General features: G+C 39.3%; 1 protein-coding gene across 3 annotated transcripts in view; it reads left to right on the top strand.

Moving 5' to 3' along the window:
* PDZRN4 (PDZ domain containing ring finger 4) overlaps positions 1–25,906 on the top strand; it is a 252,875-nt gene that overhangs the window by 133,454 nt on the left and 93,515 nt on the right. Inside the window, exon 1 of one of the 3 annotated variants that reach the window (XM_065853921.2) lies at positions 7,990–8,281. The exons of the other annotated variants lie outside the window; for them this stretch is intronic. Coding sequence (XP_065709993.2) covers positions 8,213–8,281 — 69 coding nt within the window. The 5' untranslated portion in view covers positions 7,990–8,212. Of the gene's footprint in view, positions 1–7,989; positions 8,282–25,906 lie in introns of those variants that run through there. 3 annotated transcript variants of the gene reach the window in all.

Genomic DNA, 25,906 nt, shown 5'->3' with positions numbered 1-25,906 from the left:
CACCATTCTCTGGCTGTAATGTGATTGAATCTTTTCCCCTGCTGTACATTGTCCTTTTGCTATTTTTGGATGCTATAGTAAAAAAGTGTTTTAAATGCCCCTGGCCAGAGGGCTCAGACAAACCAGAAGTCCTGGCATGCTGCAGTAAGGCTGAGGTGGGAGGCAGCTGCCGAGCAGAGGCTGTGTGGCAGAGCTGTCCCTGCGGTCGGGCAGCAAGAGCTGGGAGGCACCCACCCCCCGAAACTGCTGGTGTGTGACAAATCTCCCCTCTGAAGCTGACAAGCTCTGGGGCTTGACTTTTTGTTCCAGGAGGAAAGAGCAGATTTCAGATGAAGGATCTGAAATTTTGTTTGGAGATAAAGCGGGATTTGCTGTGCTAATTTCTTTTCCACAGGACATCAAAATAGGAGAAAAAGAGGCATCGTTAATCAGATTTCATTTCTCTTGATCCATGTGGCTCTGCAGGAGTTTTTTCACTCTGTCTATTGTTTTTCTTCCTAACTCCTGATACCTGATTTTGGACCTGGTGTTGCTGTTTTACGATGGCCTGGGTGAGCATTGCAGGGAGCTGGGGTTTTGGGGGGGTGCACGCTGGCAATGCTGAGGACTGGTGCACTCGGGGGGGCTTGGGGTGCCCCGACACTGGTGGAGCAGCTGGTGCGGGATCCCACGGACAAGGGTCTGCCCAGGCAGCCAGCTGGGTCAGTGTCCAGCAGACCCACACACCTCCCAGACAGCTGGCACGGTAACCGAACACCAGCAATTTTCAGGGAAAAACACATCTAATAACATTAATTTTCTTCTAGAGCAGACGGTAAGGTAACTAAAGCCAGGTTGATTGGGCTTCATTGGGATTTTTACCTAATGATCTTCTAGAAAGCAGGTGCACTGGCAGTGATTTTAAGCTTTAGAAAGCCCTAACAGTGTACCAAGTAAACCTTTGATGCTGTGGGGATTTTCTAGGAGGGGGAGCTGCATTACTTTTAGATCATTACAAAGCATTTGCTGACTGCAACAGAATTAATGGTGCTTTTATGGTAGTCAGTTAATGACTGTCAACAAACAGAGTTGATTTCAGTTCAAATTGTAATTTTAAATCAAACTAGCCAGCTGTCAGACACGGGAGCAGTGTGGACAATTCCTCCTCTAGCATCATATGGTGCCACTCCTGCATCCATCATTCCATCAGGTGTGTGTTGGGAGCCAGGTTTGAGATTCAAATCACATACACCACCTAATACTAATTTTAGAGTGATAAATTCCTGGTTAGTTACACAAAAAACAACCAACTCCCCTATGCCTCACTACTCCTTTAAAGACTTAGGTCATTTCTATGTTGCAAAATAATTTTTTGCTATAGAAACATGAAGTTCTGATCGTTATAGTATATCTTTTGCTTTGCCAAAGGAGGAAAGCAGCTGTTTTTGTGGCCTGATTTCATACAAGTCTCCTCTTGACCTTCAGTACCCTGAAAATCCATTCAAGACCATGAAAATTTCCCTAATCCTAGGGTGTTTTTCTAAGGCTCAGTAGGCCATTTATATAGGGCAAGACAGAATAAACTGCTGTATTGCATGCATCCCTCAACATTTCTTCCAGACTGTCAATTGCATGAGCTTTGAAAGTGAACAGTGAAGCATCTGTATTGGTAAATATGTCTCTATAATGCTAGTGCATTAGTTGTGACAGGCTATTCTTCTCAGCATCTTTACCTCACTTCTGATAAACTCAGATATGCCAAAACTAGTCTTGTAGATTTATCCAAATAATGGTACTTAAACTGGAAGTTAACCGAAAAGAAAATAGTCCAATCTACCTCTAGCTAGTATATTTTAACTATTCTGGGATGAAGACATCTTCAGGCATTACCCTGGCCTAAGTACATCTCTTGTTTAATTTTTCTAATGCCTCAAATTGCTGTGATTGTCATTTTTAGCAAGGGAGTTTCTCAAGTCATGAGTAATTTTCTTCTTTTGTACTTTTTTACTCATCAGCACACCATGAGAATTACTTAAAACTTTTAATTAAGAAACCACACAAGACATTTTAATTACATTAGACTACTGGAGACTGCAAGGGTGGCCTCAGCAGAAGAACTTGGAGGGGTCCAACAGCCCTCCATAATACATTACTTGAAAAACTCTGAAAGGTCTTGAAACGTTCATTGAATTTATGCCCTTGCAAGACAATTATTACTTATTTTATAAGAATATAAAAAGGAAGAGCCTTTCTAATGATATCAGAGGAAAGAAGAGAGCTAAGCAGTGCTCACTGCCGCTCTCATCCTCTGAACCAGTTCTTCAGCTTCAGCATTTCAATAAGTGTTTTGTACTGTGAGCTCAGTTTTGCATTGAGGTGTTTCATTGATATTTGCCTGTGTTTGGTCTGGGCCTGAAATTGGCATGTATCATCTCAGTTCCAGACAGTCTTTCTTTCCCACACAGATGTAAAAAAAAAAGTTCAATCTTCAGGCGTGGGGGAAAAATCAGATATATATTTTTTATTTTAACTGATGTGGCTTGAAAAGCTTTGAAACCAGTGAGGACAATAATATAATGTACTTTTATAAACATGTTCGAAGTCCAAAGTCATTAGGCAATCATTAATAAGCCTTGTAATGCAGTTTGACTCTATGGTGTATTACCAGCTAACATTAGCTAAGCAACTTTAAGTTTGGTAAATATTCTAGCATTTTGTGCAAGAACTGGTAAATTTGGACCTCTAGAATTGAATTAGTAATGGGATCATATTGCCAGTGTTAGATTTCTGAAGAGGCCAACAATAAAGCACAGACAAGCTACCAGCAAGTGGATGTACGGAGAGATCTCGCTGCTGAACTCTGTCGTAGCTCCCAGGAGTCGGTGAATTACAGGCTTCCTAAGCAGGCAGATGACTACTCACAGTTATCTGTTGTAAAGTTGTCTAATACCTTTTTGAACCCTTTTCTGCTTTTTGCTTCCAGTGAGTTTTGGTAATGAGTTCCACAGTTGAATTACTTGGAAAAAAGAAAATCCAGGCTTCTTTTGTTGCTTTAAATGCATTGTCTGATTATTTCATTGTGTAATGTGAGAAGGAATGGCTTTTGTCTGAGGAAAAAAATTAGAGATTAAGATGAAAGATGCAGGGAAAGTCAACTATTACACATCTGTGTTTCTCATCTATTCTTCATAGCTCTTCCATTTCCATTAAATGATTTAGAGATGGAAAACCAGGACTGATGGATGTATTCAAATATGAGTATTGCTGGGGTTTGTGCAGTTTCGTGACAGCAGTTTCTGCTCCATTGTCAGTCTTTTCCTAAAATTCCTTACATTTTGCTTGATTTCTTACTGTGGTTAAGTATTGAACCTGTAGTTAAAGAAAACTAATCCACAACTCCAGATCTGTTTTCTGAGTAGAAATAACTTTAGAGACCACAACTCTGGGTATTGTAGCAGTGTTCCCTAAGTGCATTATTTAATGTTTATTGATGCGGGACTTCACATCCCAGTTTATCTACAATCAGAGTTTTTTTTCCACAAATCTTTCAGCTATTGTAGATTTGGCTATCCTGAATAAAATCTTCTTGTTTCCTTTAAATCATTTCAAGCTTATTTGTGGGTAATTCTACTCTCTAGTGCAGTAAAGATATTCAGTCAGGTTTCACATGATCATGTGTTTAAAAAAAAAGTAAAAGTATGAGGTAGAGAAAGTCAAGAGAAAGTCCAGTTTATTTTAAAATTTGCTAGCACTGTCAGTTTATAGAAGACTCTTATGGCCATGATTGACCAATTTTCTCGGTTTAACTGGCACCATCCACTTGTTGTCTTCATGTATTCCTAAGGCCTTAAAGTTCAGTGTAGGCATCATTTAGTGTTCTGCAACACTTCTGTAGTTGATTATGTCAGCAGTTTAAGAAGCAATAGGGAAGCCACTCAGTGTAAAAACCTATCTTTTGTAGGCAATGTGGTTAAATTTTACTTTTTTAAATATATAATTACAAAAATCCATTTTGTTGAAATTTTGAAATTTCTTCATGGAATGGGTTGTCAGGCGTTGGAACAGGCTGCTCAGGGAAGAGGTTGAGTCACCATCCCTGGAGGTGTTTGAAAGGTGTGTAGAGGTGGCATTTAGGGACATGGTTTAGAGGTGGACTTGGCAGTGTTAGGCTGATGGTTGAAAACAATGACCTTAGAATCATTTATGTTGGAAAAGACCTTTATGATTCTATTTCAGTGACTCTGTACTCCCATAGTTTGCACCTCCATTTAGCCTCCTGGGTAATATACATGATGTTAATTTACAGTTCAGGCTAGTTAGTGTCTATGCAAATCTGAGCCTTTGGGTTACATTTACTGAAGGTTTTTAAGTTTTTCTCTTCAATCATAGGGCTGGAAAATTTATTGGTTTTGTTATATGCAAACTGACTGATGTATACAGTCACCTGACTCTAGCAGCTGAGGCTTTACCAAAAACAGTAATTATCATGATGAAAATCTGGCCAGACTGAGATCAAGCCTTATGAGTTTGAGTTTTTGTTTAGGACAGTGAGGATAAGCAAAGGCCTTCTTCAAATCTCTTTTTTCCTATATTATATTTTTGTTTTACAAGTATGCAGCCCTAAGATTATAAATTGCATTGCCATCTATTCTGTGAGCTAGATTTCTGGGAAGTCTTCAAAACTGGTAGAGCAAATGCAGTGGGGTGGGTAGATTCAGGAGGAGAGTGTGAATTCAAGGGCATACGAAAGAATCTTGGAATTCCACATTTGCCTCATTGGGTTTCACAACTGATTTTGGACCAAGAGTTTCACTGTCCTCACTGAAAATGAATGTTATATTTTATTTTATGTCTTTTAACTGTGTGATAAAGAGGATATAAAGGAATGAGTGGCCTTACATTTGCAGTGTCATTGCCTTTAATTTTTTGCAATGATAAACTTTCAAGCATTGGTGCTTATAATTAGACGCTTCTATACCTTAATGAGGAAACTGTATAGCAAACATGTAAGTCATCTCCTAGATGCTTAAAATTAATTAGAGGACCTAAACAGGGCACCTTGTTTGAAAATGTTAACAGAAATTTTGCTGTAACTCTCTTGAAATTAAACTCTATCCCTTTGCTTTATTGCATTCCTGGTTTGACTATAAATTATGATTTTAGTCTTTATGGTAACATTAAATTGTAGGTGATGAACATGGAGAACTCCACAATCAAGAACAGCATTGAATTATTCAAATATCTTTGAATTACATGTGGAATAAGAATTACTTGATTATGTTTTAGTACCTTTTGGGTCCTTTTAGCTATGTATTGATGTTGGAGGGGGATTAAGAGGAGGGAGAGAAGGACAGAAAGAGATTGCTTTCTCTGCAACTTCAAATTCAACCTGACCAAAGCACATGATATATTTCATTTTACTCATTAGTTCAATCGAGTTTTGCCTCGAATGTCACTCTGTGCTGCACAAAGTTTAGTATTTTGAAAACATGGAGAATCAAAACATCATCTTTAGATGGAGCCCAAGAACATCTTTCCTTCTCAAATAAATCTAGTCAGCCCTGCAGACTGTGCCCATTAGCGGCTGCAGAAGCAGAAGACAGAACCCTTTTACTCTCCGTATGGGCAGAGGGCAGGCATTTGATAAATGAATGGAGAAGCCTATGTCAGCTTCAGAGAAGAAAACAAAAGAACCAGAGAAAAAGCAATGAAAAAAAGAGACTGCCAGTGGAAACTGCTGAAAGATTAACTGTAGTTTTCCATTGCTTGTTTTGTCTGTTGAGTTATTTGTTCTTGTTTGTTGTTTGTTTCCTGTATCTATACAACTGGATTCTTGTACTAATATATCCTCCCCCACTTTTCTAAGAACTAATTTTAAGGGACTATCAAAAATATACCAGATAAATCATGTCTCTTTTTATGCATGTAGCTTAGCTTTCAGACTGTGTATGTGTCAGAGGAAGAAGTTGTGTCTGTGGAAGGAGGGAATGCTTTCATCAAAAGACAGCACAGGTGTCCTTGCATGACTGTTGTCTGGTTCATTGATCTCACTTTCTTAAGTTCAGAATTTACACATCTGAGAATCCTTCTGCACCTCACAATATAGAAACCTTCGAAGATTGAGTTGATGTTTACTTCATGGGCTTAAACCTCTCAGCATGAGCAGCATTTCATGGGTCTGTGGAGGAGGAGAACAGAGGGTGATTCTTTCTGACAGTGATGAACCCACCTCTGTGGTTTGGCTTTTGAAACCCTTGGACTTTAGGAAAGTTCAGAACCAAACCTGCATGCTCAGGTTCTTCCATCAAATAAAAAGTAATCTTAAAGTTATGTTTTAGAACAGTGTTGGAAGAGAAGAGCTTGCTCTGTTAATGATAATTATTTGACTCCTCCTGACTCTGCTGATTTATTAAAGGAGATGGAATTTAATTAAGATTTAGTCTCAGCCTATCTGTAATTTACATAGAGGTTCTAGCAAACTTTACTGATATGTGGAGTTCGCAGTAGTGGTCCAGTTTTTCCTGTAGGTTTCTCTGCTTGGCTTTCATCCCGGCTGTTAGGTAAAATGAAGGCCCAGAAAATCAGATTATTACATCCCAAGGGGCAGAACTGATAAGCAGCACATGATTGTTGATCTGCTTGCTACCCGGTGTTGGTGGTGTTTGAGGTGCTGCAAGATGCAAAGCCAATTTGTTAACAATTAGTGCTCATTAGAATCATTTCCTGTTATCGATTTTAAATGTTTGACAAAGCACTTTTAGGAAACGGCACCCAAAAAAAATAGTGGCTGTACATCAGTGCTTAGTAATTACAACTCTTCAGGGCCCAGTGTCAATCTTAACTAACTGGTTTCATTGGTTTCCAAGTAATTATTTCTGCTTTGGATCCCACCTGCTATCCCCTCCAGATTAAAGATGCCTTGAAACAAGGACATAGTTCTTGATTAACAGAGTTGCTGAGAAAGGAGTGATAAAACAAAAGCAGCTTTTAGTTTTCTGTCTTGGTTTGTCATGGCTTGGGCTCTTTATCTTACGTAACTACCAGTGGATTACATGATATTCATTGTAGGAATTATTGTCAGCCTGGAATTAAGTGTGATTTCCATTGACCTTAACATTTAACATGTGGGTTTAATTTTAAATGCATCCTTGCACTTATACACACATTGAGAATTGTGGATCCATTAAAATCTAATTTAGGTATGGTAAAATAAGATATAATGACATGTTACAATAAAAACTGTGATATCTAGGACTCCAATAGAATGTATCTGTTAATTTTCTTAGAAATTGGGGCTATAATTACTATTAATCTACTTTACATGCCAAAAGAGACTTGAATGTCAGATTATTTAATAAACAATACAATGTAGGTATATCTGTAAAAAACACCAGATCAGGCAGACCTGAATTTCCACATGTACTGGATATGTATGATGAGTTGTTATAAACTTATGCCTTTTATGAGTACACTGGAATTTTGGCTAAATTGGGCAGTGTCAAAGGTGAACCTAGCACTATAGCCATCTGGGTGAATTTTCCTTCCTTGTTTGCTTTAAATTTTTAGCAACATCAGTTCAGGTTTCATAAGCACTCTCCTAAAATGCTTGCAGATATTTTAAACGAATACCGTGATCCCTGTTGCACAAGGTGGAGACCTAACACAAGACTTGGCTAGTGCCTTTCCCACCCCCATTCCTGAATTAGTCTTACAATTACTGTAAAAATTAAGGGGAGTGTGGGTGAAATACGGGAGGCTTAGTCCCTCTAACCTTAATAAACAGAGATGGTATTGACACAAGTGAATTTTGTTTAACCACAGTACATTTGCTTCTTAATTAGTGAATATTCATCTGTCATGAGCAGCAGCTATGACACCCCTCCCCGCTAACACGTTCTGTCATAAATAATCAATGAGAGGCTATTAATATTCATGAGTGAGAATCTGTGTAGTCATGTGCACTGATGCAGAGACAGGGGGAGTGTTGCCATGAACTGAGTCGAAACTCTGTGTGTGTATACGGGAGTGTAAGATAGTTAGGGAAAGGGAAGAAGAGCATGCTGCTACACACTGCCCTGCCGTGTGCTTCCAGCTCACAGTGCTGTGCCTGTGTTTCGGGGCTGGAGTGACTGATGAAAAACAGTAGTCAAGTCTGGAGGGTGATTCCCTGTCAGTGCATTTGCCTTTCAGTGCTGGGGAAATTAGAGGCTTTGCTCTCGTGTTGCTTATTAGGATGGGCTGCAATCTGTGCACTTTTCAGAAGAGAGAGGAACACTACAAACTGCTCTATGAAGTTTCACAGGTGAGTGCAGTGGATATTGCCAGCATCTCCAGGGTAAAAATGTGTTTTTTACAGAGAGTAAGTAGAGATGCTTTTGTTTTGCTTTGCCTTCTTTTTTTTTTCCTTTGCAAAATTGCTAGCTAAGTTGTTTGGGCGGGGGTTGGTAATTATTAGTATTTTGGGTGCCTGTTGTTTTCGGCTCATTTGCCACTCCCCCTTCAGATGACTTCCTGTGGGATTCTTTTAACATTTTTGTGCATCTTCTGCCAAGATGTCAGTCATATAGCTGCAGTCTCACTGAACCGTATCGGTGATGTTTTAAGGGAGCCCGTAGCTTTGGTAATAAGGCTGATTTCAGATAAGTTGCACTGCTGCCTCTGAAAGCTTTAGGTCTGTGATCTCACCTATTTCTAAGTTAAGGAGCAAAGTTTTTATGACATGTCTGTGCTGGCCAAGAAGTATGTTAAATTTTCAGATTAATTAATTAAAATTGAAATTATTCTGAAACATACTTGTCACCTTTAAACAGGTACTGAGCACAACAAGGTTTCCGTGGGTGAGATGTGCTGCTTCATTCATTGTATGTGTGTTATTTCTGTTTGCTACTAGACAAAGATCTTAATCCCATCTAGATATTTTGGTGTCTCTTTCAGCATCATAGCAGAGTGAGTAGCAGTGTAGCAGCGTGCTGCTAATGTGTTCCCAGCTCCTTCAGAATAAGATAAGACGAAACAAGCACTTACCATAATAGCCCATAATTTTTGCTCGGATCCTATTGAATCAGTATTTGATTTGCAGCTTTTTTGTTTGTTCTTTCCTCTTGGCACAGCAGATCCTCGCATACTAAAGTTTAGTGCCTTTCAGCATCAGTTCTCTCGCTCTCTATAATTTGCCCTGGCTTTGACACATTGGCGTTGACAGAGGCTGAACGCTTGCAGTTTTGGGCTGCACTGCTGCTGACAGGCAGCGTGGAGGAGAAAAAACAGCTTACAGTGTTGGTGGTCTATTGGCACAGCAGCAGCTAAGCACCCATTGCCGACTGGTTCTCTCTGAGTTCCTCCTGACGTGATTCATTTCACAGTGGGCTAATTACAAAGTGGATTCTCTACACATGAAGCAGCCTCCTCAGTTGCAGTGTTAATGCACATTTTCATGGTAATGTGATCAGAACCTCATTAGCCAGTTTCCAAAATGATCCTCTGCATTAATTAAATATAAAAATGACTCTTTTTATCACCATAGAGAGGAAGAAGAAGATTAACATTGTTAATTACTACTGGGGGCAATACCTCTGCGTCATTTTTTAGCACAGAACCAGGAGGCGTATTCAATCCTAAAAGAGTGTCTGTTTGCAGGTAACCTGCCCATTGCCTTGCCTGGTGAAGATGGTCTCTAGGTGGACCACTTCCCTTTAGTTCAATAGTTAGCTGTAATCCCATCATCATATTTTCTTACAGTAATAGCACAGGGAAAAGTGTAGCAGCACATTTCCCTCTCCCCAGCTCTGGACTGCCAAACTGATCTGAAAGTGTAAAATGGAGAGAGTGGAGGAGGTCCATGTCAGCTTTTCTGTGCCAGGGAATAAAAAATGCAGGTTGTGCTATCAAGTGGATTAGACATTTCTTAAAGAGCTGCATGTGTGTAAGGAAAAAAGAGGCTGTGCATGGCTCAGAGTGAGTGCATTTTCAAAATACACCTTGCATTAAGGTTGCATGGTAATAAAGGTGGGCTTTTTAAAGAGATTCTAGATAAATTCTCCCCTTTATCTGTTATCTTCTCAACTGTTAAGCTGGAGTGTCTGTGGATGTGAACAACCAAGGTGCAAAATGAACTAGTCCTTTTGCTTTTTATTCTGGTGCTTGCCAGATAAAGTGTAATCCCTGGGAGGATCTGAGTGAGTTTCCTTGGGGAGTTGAAATGCAGTGAGCCTGGTGCTGCATCTTGTGCTGTTAGGGAAATGTCACTGATAAGGTGCAGAAGGAGAGCAGCGAAATGACTTAGTGTGCTCACTGCCAGATCCTGTGTTCATCTGTAAACTCATCCCTATCTTTGTTTCAGTGTATACAGGTCAGAGCCCAAAGGATACTGAGCATATTTTTAACCAGGTGCTACAGTAGAGATCAGGTAGTATCTCACACCAGAACTCCTTCTGTGTACAATACTGATTTGCTGCTGTGGGGGGAGGGAGCAGCAGTAGAATATGATAAATTAAATTAAGCCAAGGCAGGCATTGCTACTTGATTTGCAAATCCCTTTTTAACTCTCCAGTCCTGTAATTCCTATACCACAGCCTTGGCTCTTTCATCTGCATGATTTCTGGAGAGCTTGGGACAAGTTAGCCTGCTAGGGACATGAACTGACTGAGGATGAGCTGTGGCTCACTAGCATATGTGGATCAGATAGATTAATTTATATTCATATAAGGAAGCAATCCTAGCCTCATCTGTCACCTTTCCAGTGCTAGGCTACCTGATACTGTGGGTGGTCTGTGCACTCATGTACTTAAAAATACAGTAAACAAAGGAAAGTGTGTTTGCAGAGGAAAACCATGCAAGTGCTTACAGTAAGGTGTGTTTTGTCCTACTGTTTGTAGTGAGGTCAGATCCAGCACCAGAGAGCTTTTTGTTGTAGAGCTGCTGGGAAATGAAGACATTGTTAGAATATGTATAATTCCTTGCTCTTTCCCCCACCCCCTTTCTCCAGACTTGTTTGCCTTTCCCTGAGATAGCAGTTCAGAGACCATGGAGGCCCTCTCCAAAACAGCATTTGCTTGTATGATGGAGACTTTTAATTTGATAACTGTGTCTTGCACATGCAGACTGGGATGAAAACAAAAAGTCAAATAGTCATGTTTTGAGATGAAAGCTTTTGAGATACCAATATGCATTGGTGAACCACCCTTGTGCTTCTGAGTGCCTCTTCACCTGTCCTCAGGACATGAGGACGGCTCTGTTTTGCCTCTTGACTTCATCATGAGACGGTATCAGGCGTAGCATCCCCCTGAGTCCTCTTCTCCATATTGCTACCAGTGGAGAAACAGAAGTTGTCTCAATTTGAAATTTATGGCCCTACATGCTACTTCATGGGGCACTTTATTTTTATTTCCTGTGTGCTGTAGAAGCAGGATTGAGCTAATGAATGTGCAGCCAGGAAGTCTACATCAAGTCACTTAGAGATGGTGGGATCTGGTGTGTGTGCTCTTGTCCATTAGGATCAGACTTCTGCCTTTCTCAGTTGGTTTGCTCTTGCACTACTGCAGTGAAAGTGTGTTTAACTCATTTGTTAGCTGCATGGTGAGGACTTTTCTCACTTAGCAGAAAGGATAGGAGAAATTGGATTGAAAGGAATGATTGAAGGCAAGGACTGAAGGGAATGAACTGGAGCACCATCTCATCAATAGTCAGCAGTGATTTTCAATAGCCTTGTGTGAGACTCAAGGAAATGCAAATTTTTCACAGAATTCTGTGGATATCATATGGAAGTAATTTTTGTTTGCAGGAATTTTTATGCTTTATTTTAAAAATGTGCAGTTAACCTGAAGAAAACGAGGGGAGGGACAGAGAAAACACAGTACTTTCAGAGGTCAACAAAATACAAATGTGAACTTCTTTATTGAGTTACATGTTAGGAAGCAGTCCTGGCTCATCTGAGTTCAGGACTGAAAGAGAGAAAGGACAAAAGCTAGAAGGGAAAACAGAGGCAATCTTGGGTGGCTCACAAAGTCAGTGGTGGAGTGGGGATTAAAATTAGAAGGATGCACATTTGTATTTTACATTTGACCTGAGATGATAGTAGAGCCTCCTTGCAGCGTTTTTAAATCCTCTGAAGACTGATTATGCAGTTTGCTTCTCATGGTCGTTTCAATAATTAGCATAAAGCTCAAATTTTCCTCAGTTTAGACTTCTGATTTTATGTTCAATTTGATATCCCTTGGGCTGCTCGAAGTACTGAGTTTTAGTGATATGTCTCTTCAAATTCAGAGGTATTTGCAAGAGAGACATCGAGCCTGCCCATGGAAACAGCAGAGGCACTTCAGTATTTTCAGGAAATAGTGCTTATAGCTGGTATTGGGATAAGGAAAGAAGACTTGGGGCCAAGCACTGTTCCTTGTCACTGGGACCTGCCTTCTCTGGTCTTCATGAAGTTTGGGCTTATTCAGAGATTTAACAGACTAGATGATGTGAACCAGTCTCCAGCCACTAATACATACCTTTGGTATTTATGCTGTGTGAGGTATTTACATGACAGGTTCTCAGTGTGGTGTTTGTAATTAGCTCCCATCCTTTTCTGGAGATATCTGCCATCAGCTTTTGTATCACCTTTGTTTGCTGTTCTCATTGCCACCTCCAAATGCTCCTCACAAATTTCACCATCCATGGGAAAGTACTGTCTTGTGCTTGATCAGCACAAACACATTTTGGGGTCCCTTTATATCTCAGTTCTATTTTTAATAGAAATTCTGTGGCAGGACACAGCTTTGGAGAATATGAAATGAGAAAATTATAGATTTAATTTTCTGGAAATTAGTTGAATTATCCAAGTTGAATTAAATCAGTAGCAAAAATAGATCTGGTTTGATCTTAATGCATTTCCTAGCATTTCCTTCTTGCTCCTTTCTAAACTTCTGAAGAAAAAAAATGAGAACCCCCGGATTCCTTTTTTTCTAAGGAGCTCTTCTGAGTACTGATATATCTGTTTGAAAAGTTCAGAAAATAAATTGTGAGGCGCTGAAGGAGTCAACAAACTTGTAGTCCTCTTTCCTCTCAATTTAATTGAACAATTTTAGAACTTATCTCTATATGATTCCCTTCAAAGCTGTTCTGTCTCATATTAATAGAACAGTGTTTTTATGGTAAAAATATGATCAAGTAAAGCTTGTAATACTTTTCTAGCAATGTCCTAGAAACTTACTTGGAATTTACTTAACGAACCTCTACTGAAATGAAAAGACTTTAAAAACCAAGTTCATAAAAGTCCTCTCACACAGAAGGAGATGGTCATTGTGGTTAATAAGCACAGCTTTTCTGGTTCTTCTGTTTCCTTGCTTCTTTTCTTTACACCAATAATTGAGCAGCATTCATCTGGCTCACGCACCCATTGCTGTAATGCTTGTTCAGGCTGTACTCAGAAAGAGTCACCAGTGTTGTGGCATCGCTAACAACTGAGGTCTTGCTCCTGGTGGAGGAGATCACTGTCCCACACTGGGTGCTGGTCCACGACCTGCGGGAGCGCTGGGTGCCATCCCCAGAGTTCCAGGCATCCAGGCCTCAGCTCTGTGCTTTGAGTCACCTTATGCTGAAAAGATACATCTGAAAGGCCACCTCTTGTCTGGATTTAGGTTCTCACCACAGAGCTATGTTTAGGTGTGAGGGCTCCTTGAGGAGTCCTGGGGGATTACACTGTGAGGATTTGGTCTGGGGATACGTAGGCTGCTTAAAATAACTAGCTCTGGCTGCCTGGATGGGCGGTGGCTGTAGGGAAGACACCTATGAATATAACTACGCATGTAAGTGTGTCATCATATGATTTCCTAAAAGCCTAAACCCGTTAGCAGGATTTTTGAGATCATTCTTTTGAACATGACACCTGAATGATATGCTAAGTGCCTGAGTGTTATTTTGGATCTCACGCCAACTGCCTTTGATAAAACTCTTAATTTTTTCTGATAAAATCCATCAAACTCTGAAGTGTTGCCACAGACTTCACTGGGGCCAGACTTTCGTTGTTTGCTGTCTTGTAAATGGCATATGGTTCCTGCATATACCTCAAGAGGAAGGATAAAGAAAGAATTGTGAGATAAGAAAGCAGACAATAGTATGTGAGATAAGAATTCAGGGGATGGGTACAACAGAGGCAGCTATACAAAGCCGTATTGAGCTTATATCAGTAATCTCCAGGGATATGCAATGCCATGAAAAATAAAAAAAGTGGTTGAGATACTGAATAGCATTATTTTCTCCATCATTTTGCTGTCCCTTGCATCTTGAATTTAACAATGGAGATTAAGGATTCTTCTAATGATCAGGTTTTTATACATTTTTTAGAGAGCTATCCTTTCTTGAGTCTTTCTTCCTGATGGGATTTGGTATGGATATAATACTCAGGCCTAAGGCAAAACATATCTTTATGTGAGTCTTATACATTAGTGATGTGATGAAACCAATCTTGCTAACTTGAGCATTCACAGACTAGTAACTGCTGAAGAAGCATATTTAAGGGGTTCAGTATTTTTGTTTTGTGGTTCGTTGAAGGGGAGGGGCATTAAAATGTCAGCCAGACACTCTGCCAAGTCTATGTTAAGAGTCAATTGACAGTAGGTTGTTTCATCAGTTTTCTCTCAAGAGCTAAAAGCTTAATGGAGACATGTACAGCAGGGCTTGGTGGTGGTACCCAGAGGTTCTTCCACCCCTAGGCATTTGGTGAGATCTCATAAAAATAATACTGAAAAAAAGAAGCTGAAAAATTCCTGGATCTTTGTCTTTAAGGGTGTTTAACTTCAGAGTGTATCTGACCTGCTATTTTAAAGGACATGAGCTTTTTCTAATAGCACCTGCTTTTCTGTCCACCCCATGACTTTGAGCCCACTGGTTAATTTCAACTATAAAGGCTTTTCCAGTCTTCTAGGTTCATGCAAATTACTCTGATGATACTGTTAGGTAGATTTTTTTTTTTCAAGAACAAGAGGATTTCCTAGCATGCAAACATTACCTCGAAATACCAAGACATGAAAGAATTTAAAAATTTAGATGCAGATTATTCTTTATACACTTATTTTGTCATTGCAGTGAAGACAGTTACTTTCTATTTTTTGTGTAACAAGCTTGTAATTTGTTTTGCTTCACTCAATATTTGTAACAAAAATCAGTCTGTTGAGAGAGGATATTAAATAAGTAACTGTTATCAGGTTGTCTATAATTTTTTAAAATAATAAGCAGTAGTTTGGAAAGAAAATATTTTTATGCAATGGACTGAACCTAGAAATTGAATTCTTTATATAACATATTACAAACTATTGCAGTTGTTTGTATTTTGTATTTAAGTTTAAAATATTGGTATGGACAAGCAGAGGACACCATGGCTATTTGACCATTTCTACATAATGTAAACTTGCATGACCCCTCACTGTTGTGTTTTTTTATTGTTTCACTTAAAGGAAGTTTGGAAATTATACATATTATACTCTCAGGTGGAATAAATAATTCATTCATTTTCTTTCAGGAGTAAAGTTGCTACTTTTTGTTTGTTTGTTTGTTTGATTTTGGGCTTTTTTTGGTTTTTGTTTTTGTTTTTGTTTTTAACCAGCAGAAGCAAACCCTGATAATCAGCAAAGTGAAGCAAAGCAAACATTCTTTTTCCTTTGTTTTATGGTCTGATTGCATACAGTAGCAGTTTATTCCCTAGAGGTTTTAGTCATGAAGTTTGACCTCTGAAGCAACAGAAGTACAGTAGAATGAGTAATTTTCCATACTACTCAGTCATATGTGAAATTCCTGTGCTTCGTATGTATTAATGTCAGAGTTGAACCTGAGAGGATTCAACCCGTAAAAGGCTACAAGAGTCTTTAATTGTGTTATTCATCCAGCTGGAGACTTTTTTCTGTTTTGTTTTATCTCTCTTAGTATGTGAAGGGGTTGTTACTTGTTTTGTTTTCTTCTATTTTTTCCTAGCTCCTGGAATCATACTGTTTAAAAAAAAACCCCACTTCTCATTAAAAGTAGCCTCGCGTAAGATCAGTGAGAAAAGTTTGCAAATGTCAGTCAGGTTTGCTTTACAGTTTAAGAAATTTGAAAGGAATTGAAATGAACTTGAAAGATAATGTTTAGAAACAGTCTAATTTCTTGAGGGTTTGCTATTCTTCTGCATGTCTAGGGCAGGCATCATTGCTTGAGAAGTGAGGCCGAGACCCATCCATGTGGGGTTAGCCCTAAGGAGGAGGAAAATGTTTGGCTCTGGATTTTCAGGGCTTGTCCACAGACATCAGTGCCAACAGGAGCTGGCGGTGGCTGTGTCAGCATGGCAGTGCACACTTGAGACCCCAGCCGGTTTCTAGCTAGGATCACGGGTTATGCATCTGCAGATGTGCCTCCAGGGACCACTTTGCTTGCAAAAGTCAGCACAGCTTCTGTGTCCATGTGCAGAAAACTGGTGAGGCTCCTGGGAAAGATCCACAAACTTACTAGGTGTTCAGTTGCTCTCCAATGTCAGAAAGATGATTAACTGCAGGACCAGGAAGAGGAGCATGGGAATGGGTGAACTGCGCTAAATCTTGTGAGGACTGAACAACTGAAATAATCAGAGAAATGTCTTATCTTCAGTTACCTGTGCTATAACAGAACAATTGGCTGACATATTTAATATGTTTGATCATATTTGTAATCTGCTTTTTGCATATTAAAGTGATGTATTTGCAGGGAAGGCTGCTCAGGGAATGATCCTTATTCAGGCCTTTGACTTCCTCATGGTTAGAATGTGAAGTATTCATATTCTTCCTGCTTTCCATGGGCGTATGAACTGCCAGTTCAAAACAAATGTTAGTAGCAACAAAAGATGAAAGAAAGGGTCAATTATTAGTTAAAGTTGAGCATTTGGAATACTTTCTCAGAGGTCAAGACTACTAAAAGTGGGGGTGGCATCTCTCATTCCATTATGGTTTTATAAATTTTTAAATGTAATTTGTCATCTAGTCTACTATTACAGTCAGGAAAGATAAAGACCCATAAGTTTACAAATGGGGAATTGCAGAAGGTGTGTGTGGTGTCTAGATTGTATTTCATGCAGGAATATAATTCTATCAAAATCAAAATGCTTTCTAGAAAAGTTCAAGATTTCAGCAAAACATAGTCTTAGGGGAAAAAAAAAAAAAACAGGAAAGAAATTTCCAGGAGTGCTTGAATATTATTTCTATATCACTATAGTGAAATATTTAGGATGATTAACTTTTGAAACATCTTACATTTCATAGTTTTTAAAATGATGTGTTATGTAGTATGAAATTTGAATGCCAACAGTGAGTCAAGTGTTCTTTTATCTTAAAGTATTTTCCTCTTTTCAGAGTTGTGTGTACTGTTTGTGAAACTTTCTCCTGACGTGGAATTTCCATCCTCTCTGGGTTTCCCATTCTGAGACACGTGACTTACTGTAGGGAAGCTCTTCCTTGTGTATAATCCCCTTTACCAGCATATACTTCTTGTGGAGATTTTGTTAGAGAGCAGGCTCATATCTTGCGAGAGAGAAGGAAAGCATATATAGCAAGAAGCATTCATGTAAACATATTCCAACAAGGTATTTATTAGAAAAATAATAGACGATCACCTTCACAGTATATGTTGTGATGTCAGAGGGGGATGTTGCCCTGTTTAAGAGAGTGTGCCAAAATCTGGTTTTTTGTTTCTGGAAATTCCACACCGCTGGATCAGTGACTGTGGTGTATTGAGGCACAGGGCCTGTTTAGCACAGCAGCAGGACTTGGAAGTCTGGCTCTAATTCCTTCTCTCATTGGCATATTTGAAGAGGTCCTGGTTTCTCTTTTCCCTTTCTGGTATAAAGATCTGTATTATTTAAAGCTTTAAAGATTAACTGTAGAGATCTTGGCTAACGGCTAATGAAGAAACCAGAATAGTATTGTCTAATAATGATGATGATGGTGATAACAATAAGCATCGTAAAATGGTAGATCGATCCACTTAGCAATTATTGGTAAAGTTATAACACAAAGTGAATTGTTGCAGTGGAGTGTAGACCTACCTGCATTTCCCAGCAGCTCTGGAATCCCACGCTTCCTCAAAGTCCAGAAAGGATTTTGTTTCATTTGTTGAAAGACTATTTTTTGCTTCACTGTACCCTAAAAGTCAGTTTTGATAGAAGTTTTCTTTGCAGTTTCCCCAGAATGACTCCTCAAATAACTAATGGGGCAAGTTGCTTTTTTATTCATGTATTTTACTCTATTGTGCAAATTAGAGGCTTTTTACTATGGAAAGATTATAAATATGAATTTATTGGTATTGCTTTCTCCAGGTACTAATAAAAACAGGAGGAGTTTACTATTTGTTCATCAGTAGTGGAGTCATGTTGCTTTCAATTAAGTTCAGCATAAAGTCTCCTCACTCCTATAAGTATAATATATTTCAAATCTTACGTGTGAATCTTACTAAACCATTTAAAATTTTCTTGATTAAATAGTTTTAAGTTCCTAATACAAGAGGTTGTTCCCATTTATCTCCAAATGACCTCTTTATCTCCAGATTTATGTATTTCGTTGAATTAAAACTGTCATTTGGTCATGTTCAGTAGGAGAATGTCTTTGAAAGTCTGACCTGTGGGAACATGATGAATAATGACAGGGGAAGGATTTTGCCCACTGAGAATACCAAATCATGTAGCGCTGTAGTTTCACTTACTAAATATTGTCCAGGCTCTATTGTTGAACCCTGTGCTGCCAGTGTCACTTTGTCAGGATGTTTTCTGTCCTGTGACTAGCAGCTTCAAATGTACTCATCCATCTTCTTGTCCCATTACTTTTCATGTGACTGATGTTCTGCACCCATTAAAATTGATGGGAAAGAACAAAGAGAAGAAAAATGTGCCCTTCAACTGATTATGCCTTTGAAAGAGCAACTGAGACTCTGTGGCTATCTAGAGTAAACTGAGTAGTTATTTCTGTTTTTAACTATATTACTTAGATGTATTAATTCTTATGAACAGTAGATCCCTTATTTTGTTATTTTGATATTATATTTAGAGCTGCAAGCTTATGTCAATATTTTCTCCTTTAATTTTGTGACAGTAGGTGAACATACAGACACTTTTAGATGTATTAGCTGCCTCCGGTATTCTTGCCTGTGAGATATTGCTGGCATGCCTGAATACCCTCTCAGGGAAGGATGGAGATATGTTTGACAAGCCCAGGCCTTCTCCCTGAGGAAGGACCCACAGGGCTTTGATCAGCCACACCTCCTGTGCCGTGGAAGAGCACTTGTGTGGGATGTCACAAAGTTCTGCTTGGCAATAAGTGCTTCCTCACCTTACGCTAAGATCTTCAGGGCAATTAATGGGAGACTAGAAATACAAGAACCTTTGTAGTGTTGGCTTTATCTTTATTTCATGGATACAGATGGTTTCCCAGAGTGCTAGTCCAATGTTTCAGAATTAGACGAGGGCCATTAGCCAGCTGAATGGAGAGGATAGATGTCATATTTACTGACAACCAAAGATGAAACACAGAGGAGAAGCAAAAACGAAGGTTCCCGAGTGATCAGTATGTCTGATTATTTACAGCTTATATGACAGACTTCTCAATACAGCAGCCAACAATTCTTTCCCATTTGTGAATAGCAATGAGACTATTTTTTTTTTTAATTGGGCTTTAACCTTGAGCACTTGTGTGCCCCAAAAATGCAGTTTAATGGGCCACTTTAGGCTTCCTGATGTTCTTGCAGAGGCTTCAGCTGTTCACATCCCTAAAGTTTATTTTGGTTTTGTCAAACTTCGTGGCAGAAATTTGGGTTTCTTGGACTTTGCCTTGAAATTAGTGCTTTGTCTTGGCAATTTAGGCTTAGTTGGTGCTCTATCTGAAGTTCCCAAAGTATGTTTGGCTTGGGGGGGCTCGGAAATGCTGCAGTGTGCTCTGAGCCTTGAAAGGTTGTTTCCTACAGTATGACCTATAATTATTTGAGATTTCTGATAGGCATCAAGGCCTGCTTTTTTTGTCAAGTATTTTTCTCAGACTGGAGATGGTATATTATAAAATGGATAGTATTCTCATGTCGGCGGTAGATTCACTTGGGTTATTATTTATCCATATTTTAAAGACAATTGTTCACATCTAGAATTTGTGAAGAGGAGCTTTATTAAGATTTAAATGGGCAAATAAGACTTTAATAACCTTAATTTAGCAATTTCCTTGTGAGCTTCCCTGCTCCCTTTAGTTGCTTACTTGACCTCCAGCTGAGAGTGGATTCATTATTTTAAAGGAACATTCTTAGAGATAATTAACCTCTGAAATGAGTGGAAGTTAGGCAAAAATGCAGTGAATCTTTAGTGAGGTCCCACTTATGCAGGACAGCTCTGGACTGTTCACGCACAGTGTCACCCTCAACATTAGAAGCACTTGAAAAAGTAACCCAAGGGTAAACAGGGGCATAATCTTGATGTGCAAGGGTATATTGCCACTCTCTCACTCTGTGCTAAAATGACGTGGGGAAAAGGGACTGGTGGCAGAATGCACCCTTTCTTTTGTTCAGGACAGAAGTATGCAACAGATAGCTGATGCTTTGAAATTTGCACCCCTGTAATGGTAATTCTTTTCTCTGCATATGTCTTCTGTGGGACATGAAAAAGGTGACAAGTGGGATAGAAATCTCAGTTTTCCCTTCTGGATTGCAATTATGGCAGCAGCTGCTGGGAATACATCCCAACGAATAAAATCTGTTGCCAAGCAAAGTCGCTTCTGAGCACCATGCAGAAAGGTCATCATTCAAATAGTGCTGTTAATTTCTAGCACGACTCGGGGAGAGATAGGTCTCAGCCTCCCACCTCCCCATATCTCAGGAGACTTTAGTTGGAAGCTACTCTAAACCTTGGGTTACAGATTTTCAGAAAAGCTATTGTTCCCATGGTTTTGTTTTGGAAGACACTGAGGAATGCTTAGCTTTTTGTTGTAGTGAAGAAAATCTGAATGCAAGAGGAAGGATGAGAAAATTTGATTTCCTTTTATTGCACAGGAACACTGTACAATACTGACAGAATATTTACTCCTGTCTCTTTCTTCTAATTTGATTCTCTGACTACTGTATCAATCTTTGTAGACTGGTGAAACAAAATTACAAAGCATCACAGGTGTTGCTGCTTGTACTTCAGCAACAACTAGAAGACAGGAAAGAGTGAAAGATTTAAGTCGTTCTAGAGGGTTTATTTGCAAATTCATCCACAATGAAATTTACTAGGTGTACGAACTGTAGTGAGCTGGCACCTCAAGCCATTTCATCCAAAAGGTCTTTTATGGGTCCTTTTTTTCTTCCTCTGAGAGATTTTTTATGTATGATATGGATGTGTTCAATACAAGTAAGTATAAAATTCTAATTGACTAGCTTGCTTTACATTCCACAGCACATGTATAGTAATTTTAATAATACAAATTGCACTGGTATTACTAATATGTGCAGGAATGTGGGGTAACACTTTACTGTCCACAGTTGAAATACTGTGAATATTGTTCCACTGGTAGGCTGTTTGTTTGTTTGTTTGTTTTTTTCTAGTGGACGGCTATGTCTTTTATCTTGCTATTAAAGAAGCAAATCCAGCATTGCAGCAGGGAGCTTCACCTTGTCTCCCAGTACTGGCATGGTGGTTGTTCAGGCTGTGCAGGGTCACGGGGTGATGTCCTGGCCTCTGCTGAGCAGATGCTCTCACAGTTCTTCTGATGGGATCCAAGAATGATCCATAAGCAAGCTGGGCTCACAGTCACAATTGTAGAATAGGGCAGGTAGGTAAGTGCCGACATAGTGAAGTTAAATATAGGTGGCCAAATTTTCAGGTGTTCTAAGATATTTTTCCCCTTGTTATTTCAGGCATCCATAGAAGTGTGCTTAGAGGAAACAATATGCAGAATTAAAACTTTCAGTAGGAACACTTTTTATAGTATAAATGTAGTGAAGATTTGTATTTACAGCAGGAGAAAGTCATGCCTCCTATAGATTGGCATTACTTTGGGCCCATTTGGAGAACAGAGGCAGAATTCATCTCCAGATAGTATTTCCCTAGCATGCTTCTGGAAGCACAAGGTACTATTTGTTTTCTATTCTTAGAAACAGGCCTGTAGTTTTTAATCTATTTAACATTCACAGAGCACCTGACACACCAAGATCTTTGTTAAGTGCATTATAGACTGTGTAAATAAATTAAAAAGAAAATAATGTATTACGAATAATCCACTGACTAAAATTGCAGGGTGGCATTTTTGCTAGGACCTCTGTGAAGGTAAATTCATGGGAAATATTTCAGATCTCTCTGTCAGAAGAGCAGTAAGTTATGTTTCAGTCAAAAACAGATTCTAGAAAATACTATGTGACACAGATAAATAAAGTTGTCAGAATAAGATGATGCTAAAAATTCATAAATATGTTTACACTTGCAAGTGGCAAATGTTACAGCTTTCGAAGCTGAGAGTATATTCAGGAATATTGTCCATATGCCTCTATTGGCTGACAAAGTAATGCAGCTTGCATTACTCTAAATGAACATTCAGAGATTGGAAACTTGCCGTTGTTTGAGCATTTAGACCTTACTTGCACCTGTCTACAGAGTATAAACTTCTGATTATCCTTTACAAATGTTTTAGCACTAAGAAGTGTTTTCTTAAATTATGAAGAGTTAACTGTTTCCACATTTGCAGCTAAGTAGTTGCAATAGCTTGGATAGTATGGAAATGCTATCAATACCTTTCATTTTTTGTGAACTGCTATTAAAAAAAAAAGTTTACATTTATATTTGTTTATCCAAGAGTATAAATCATATTTCAGAGCAGGAAACTTCATTTAAATATTAGTTTTTATGCCTTGCTCTATGTGACTGCGAAGTCCTTCACTACATATATCCAGGAATGTGGAGAGAATACTCATTAAATTAACAATGGCTTAAGAAAAATGAAACTTCTGAGCCAATTACAGTTTACTGTTTATACTGAAACAAAAAAAATGACCTTTGTTACAGGATATGTGACTTGATCGTGCAGTTCCATATAAAATCGAGAAGTTGCAAATGTCCTGCACTTGAGTGATGGTGTGCGTGTGATCTTAGTTCTGCTTCATTTGCCCCTAGTGAATGAGTGGTAAATTTTTCCTATTTATACATCTTCTGTCAGGGGATCATAAACATAGCCTGACTAGTGCATGTTTTCACTGCAGCAGTTTCATTTATATTTTTTTGCAGCTTTGATGAATAGTTTATATCCCACTTGAATAAATTTTTCTTCTTTTCAAATATTCAGATAGGTATTAGCAGTGGTTAATTATGCGCTCAGTACCTTTTGTAATAGAACTATCTGTCATTATGGCAAGCTTTTATGTTGTATTTGAGGGATTCAGTCTTCTCAGTAAAGTATTGCTTTTTCACTATGCATGGGAACGATCAATTTTATTTTCTGCTGATTTGATAATTTTCTACTAAAATTTAATCTTCTGTGCTATGGAGTTTGTGGCCAATTGAAAGATTTTCCCTTTGCTAATAGAATATCTAATGCTTCGGCTTTTTACTTCTCATTTCTGTAAGTACGCCTTTAGATTTTTCTGCACTGTGAAACATTTGTATCTCCTTTTAAAGGTAAGAAATGTGCAGCTAGGTTGTGTTTTCTCTGTCATTCACTAATTAAGTATACCAGGGATGTAAGTAACACTTCCTTTTTTCTAGATATTTCACCAGCAGCGAAGTTTTGTGTAGAAGGTGTGGTTAAGTAATACACTATACGTACTACAGACATGATTAATATTGTATATGTTGATGAACAGTTTGTTCTAGTTAGCCTTTTTTATAAAGATGCAAATTCTGTTGTTGGTCTTGGAGAGATTAAGTTCCATGGGGTCCTCTACCCTCTGTATCATTGCTTTTCCTGCTTCCAGGTTTTTGTCCAGGATTTTCAAAGGCTCGATCAAGAACTATGTATTTGTGCAACTGAATTTCAAGCAGTTTCAGCAATTTTCTTAGTGTTCTATAGACCATTCAGTCTTAAACCCTGTTAGATGGAGCCAATCAAGTCTAAGTATAGAGTAGTATCTTTGAGATACACCTCAGCAAGTTTTCCTGTTGCACCATGGATGAAACATGTTGCATCTCCAGCTCCTGTTGGCTGACTGAAGGTGCCAGCCGGCATTTGGCACTTCTTTCTCATAATGGTGTATCAGTCCTAGAGGAAGAGCACGGAAAATTATCTGGGCTTTGAATGGCCTTATCCTCAGTGGTGAATTTCACATTAATAGAATAAGATGAGGGAGAGAGAGTGTGTGCACATACGCAGGCACATTGCAAGAAGAGCCAAAGGCCACAAATGCATTGCAAAGAGCAAATTTTATTTTAGTTACCTCTGTAGTGGGGGATCTCTGAAGTCGCACCTAAGCTCCCAGGCAGAGGTGACACAAACGGGGACACTGGCACTGGTCAGTTCAGCCCTGCTGGAAGATCGCTGGGCCTGCTGAGCTCGCCCGTGTTTCAAGGCTTCAGGCAGGCACAGCCTCCCGCTCTTTCTCACAACAAAGCAGGAATCTCAGACATAGTGATAAGGTGCCTAGGGTTTCTCACAGGCCTATGTTAATCTAACACAGAGGTTCTACTCATCAAGCACACAAGATCAGTAAAACAATTAGTGTGATGCATGTGCTTTTTCTACAGACAGGAGCAAGTCACTTGAGCATATTTACATTTAACTAACCTCCTCGCCAAATCTTCTGCTATATTCCCATACAGAGATGAAAGAAGTTTTGTAAATGACAGTTGTTAAAATTACATAGCAGACCTAATGCAGGCATGACTTAAAAACTATCTTCATTATACTTCTAAACACCTGGTTTCTCTGTTGCATTAGAACTGCTCTTCTAATCAAAATAAGATCATAAATGGGAACAAACTTGATAAAAACAATCGATAGAATCATAGAATCATACAATAGTTTGGGTTCTAGTCATCTAGTCCAACCCTCCTGCAATGAGCAGGGACATCGTCAACTAGATCAGGTTGCTCAGAGCCCCGTCCAGCCTGGCCTTGAATGTCACCACCTCTCTGGGCAACCTGTGCCAGTGTTTCATCACCCTCCTTATAAAAAAAAATATTTTTTACATCTAGTCTGAATCTGCCCTCCTTTAGTTTAAAACCATTCCTCTTGTCCTGTCACCACAGGCCCTACTAAAAAGTCTGTCCCCTTCTTTCTTACAAGCCCCTTTTAAGTACTGAAAAGCTGCAATAATGTCTCCCTGGAGCCTTTTCTTCTCCAGGCTGAACAACCCCAACTCTCTCAGCCTGCCCTCATAGGAGAGGTGTTCCAGCCCTCTGATCAGTTTTGTAACCCTCCTCTGGCCCCTCTCCAACAGGTCTGTGTTTTTTGTGTTTTTCCTGTACCGAGGGCTCCAGAGCTGGACACAGTACTGCTGGTGGGCTCTTACCAGAGTGGAGTAGAGGGGCACAATCACCTCCCTCAGCCTGCTGGCCACGCTCCTTTTGGTGCAGCCCAAGATACAGTTGGCCTTCTGGGCTGCAAGTGCACATTGCTGAGTCATGTCCAGCTTTTTATCCACCAGTAACCCCAAGTCCTCTCAGCAGGGACCAATATGGACCCATAAGGGACACCACCTATCACTGATCTCCATCCAGACATTGAGTGTTTGACCACTGCTCTATGGGTGAGACCATCCAGCCAATTCCTTATCCATCAAATAGTCCACCGATCAAGTCCATATCTCTACAATTTAGAGAGAAGGATGTTGTGGGGGACCACGTCAAAGGCTTTACAGCAGTCCATGTAGATGACATTTTTAGCTCTTGCCTTGTCCACTGATCTAGTCACTCCACGACAGAAGACCACTAGGTTGGTCAGATAAAACTTGCCCTTGGTGAAGCCATGCTGACAGTCTGAAACCACCTCCCTGTCTTTCATTTGTCTTAACG

The sequence above is a fragment of the Patagioenas fasciata genome, chromosome 1, assembly GCF_037038585.1.
Source record: "Patagioenas fasciata isolate bPatFas1 chromosome 1, bPatFas1.hap1, whole genome shotgun sequence".
Lineage (NCBI taxonomy): Eukaryota > Metazoa > Chordata > Aves > Columbiformes > Columbidae > Patagioenas > Patagioenas fasciata.
Note: the sequence above shows the minus strand (reverse complement) of the source record. Positions and strands in the feature narration are given on the sequence as shown.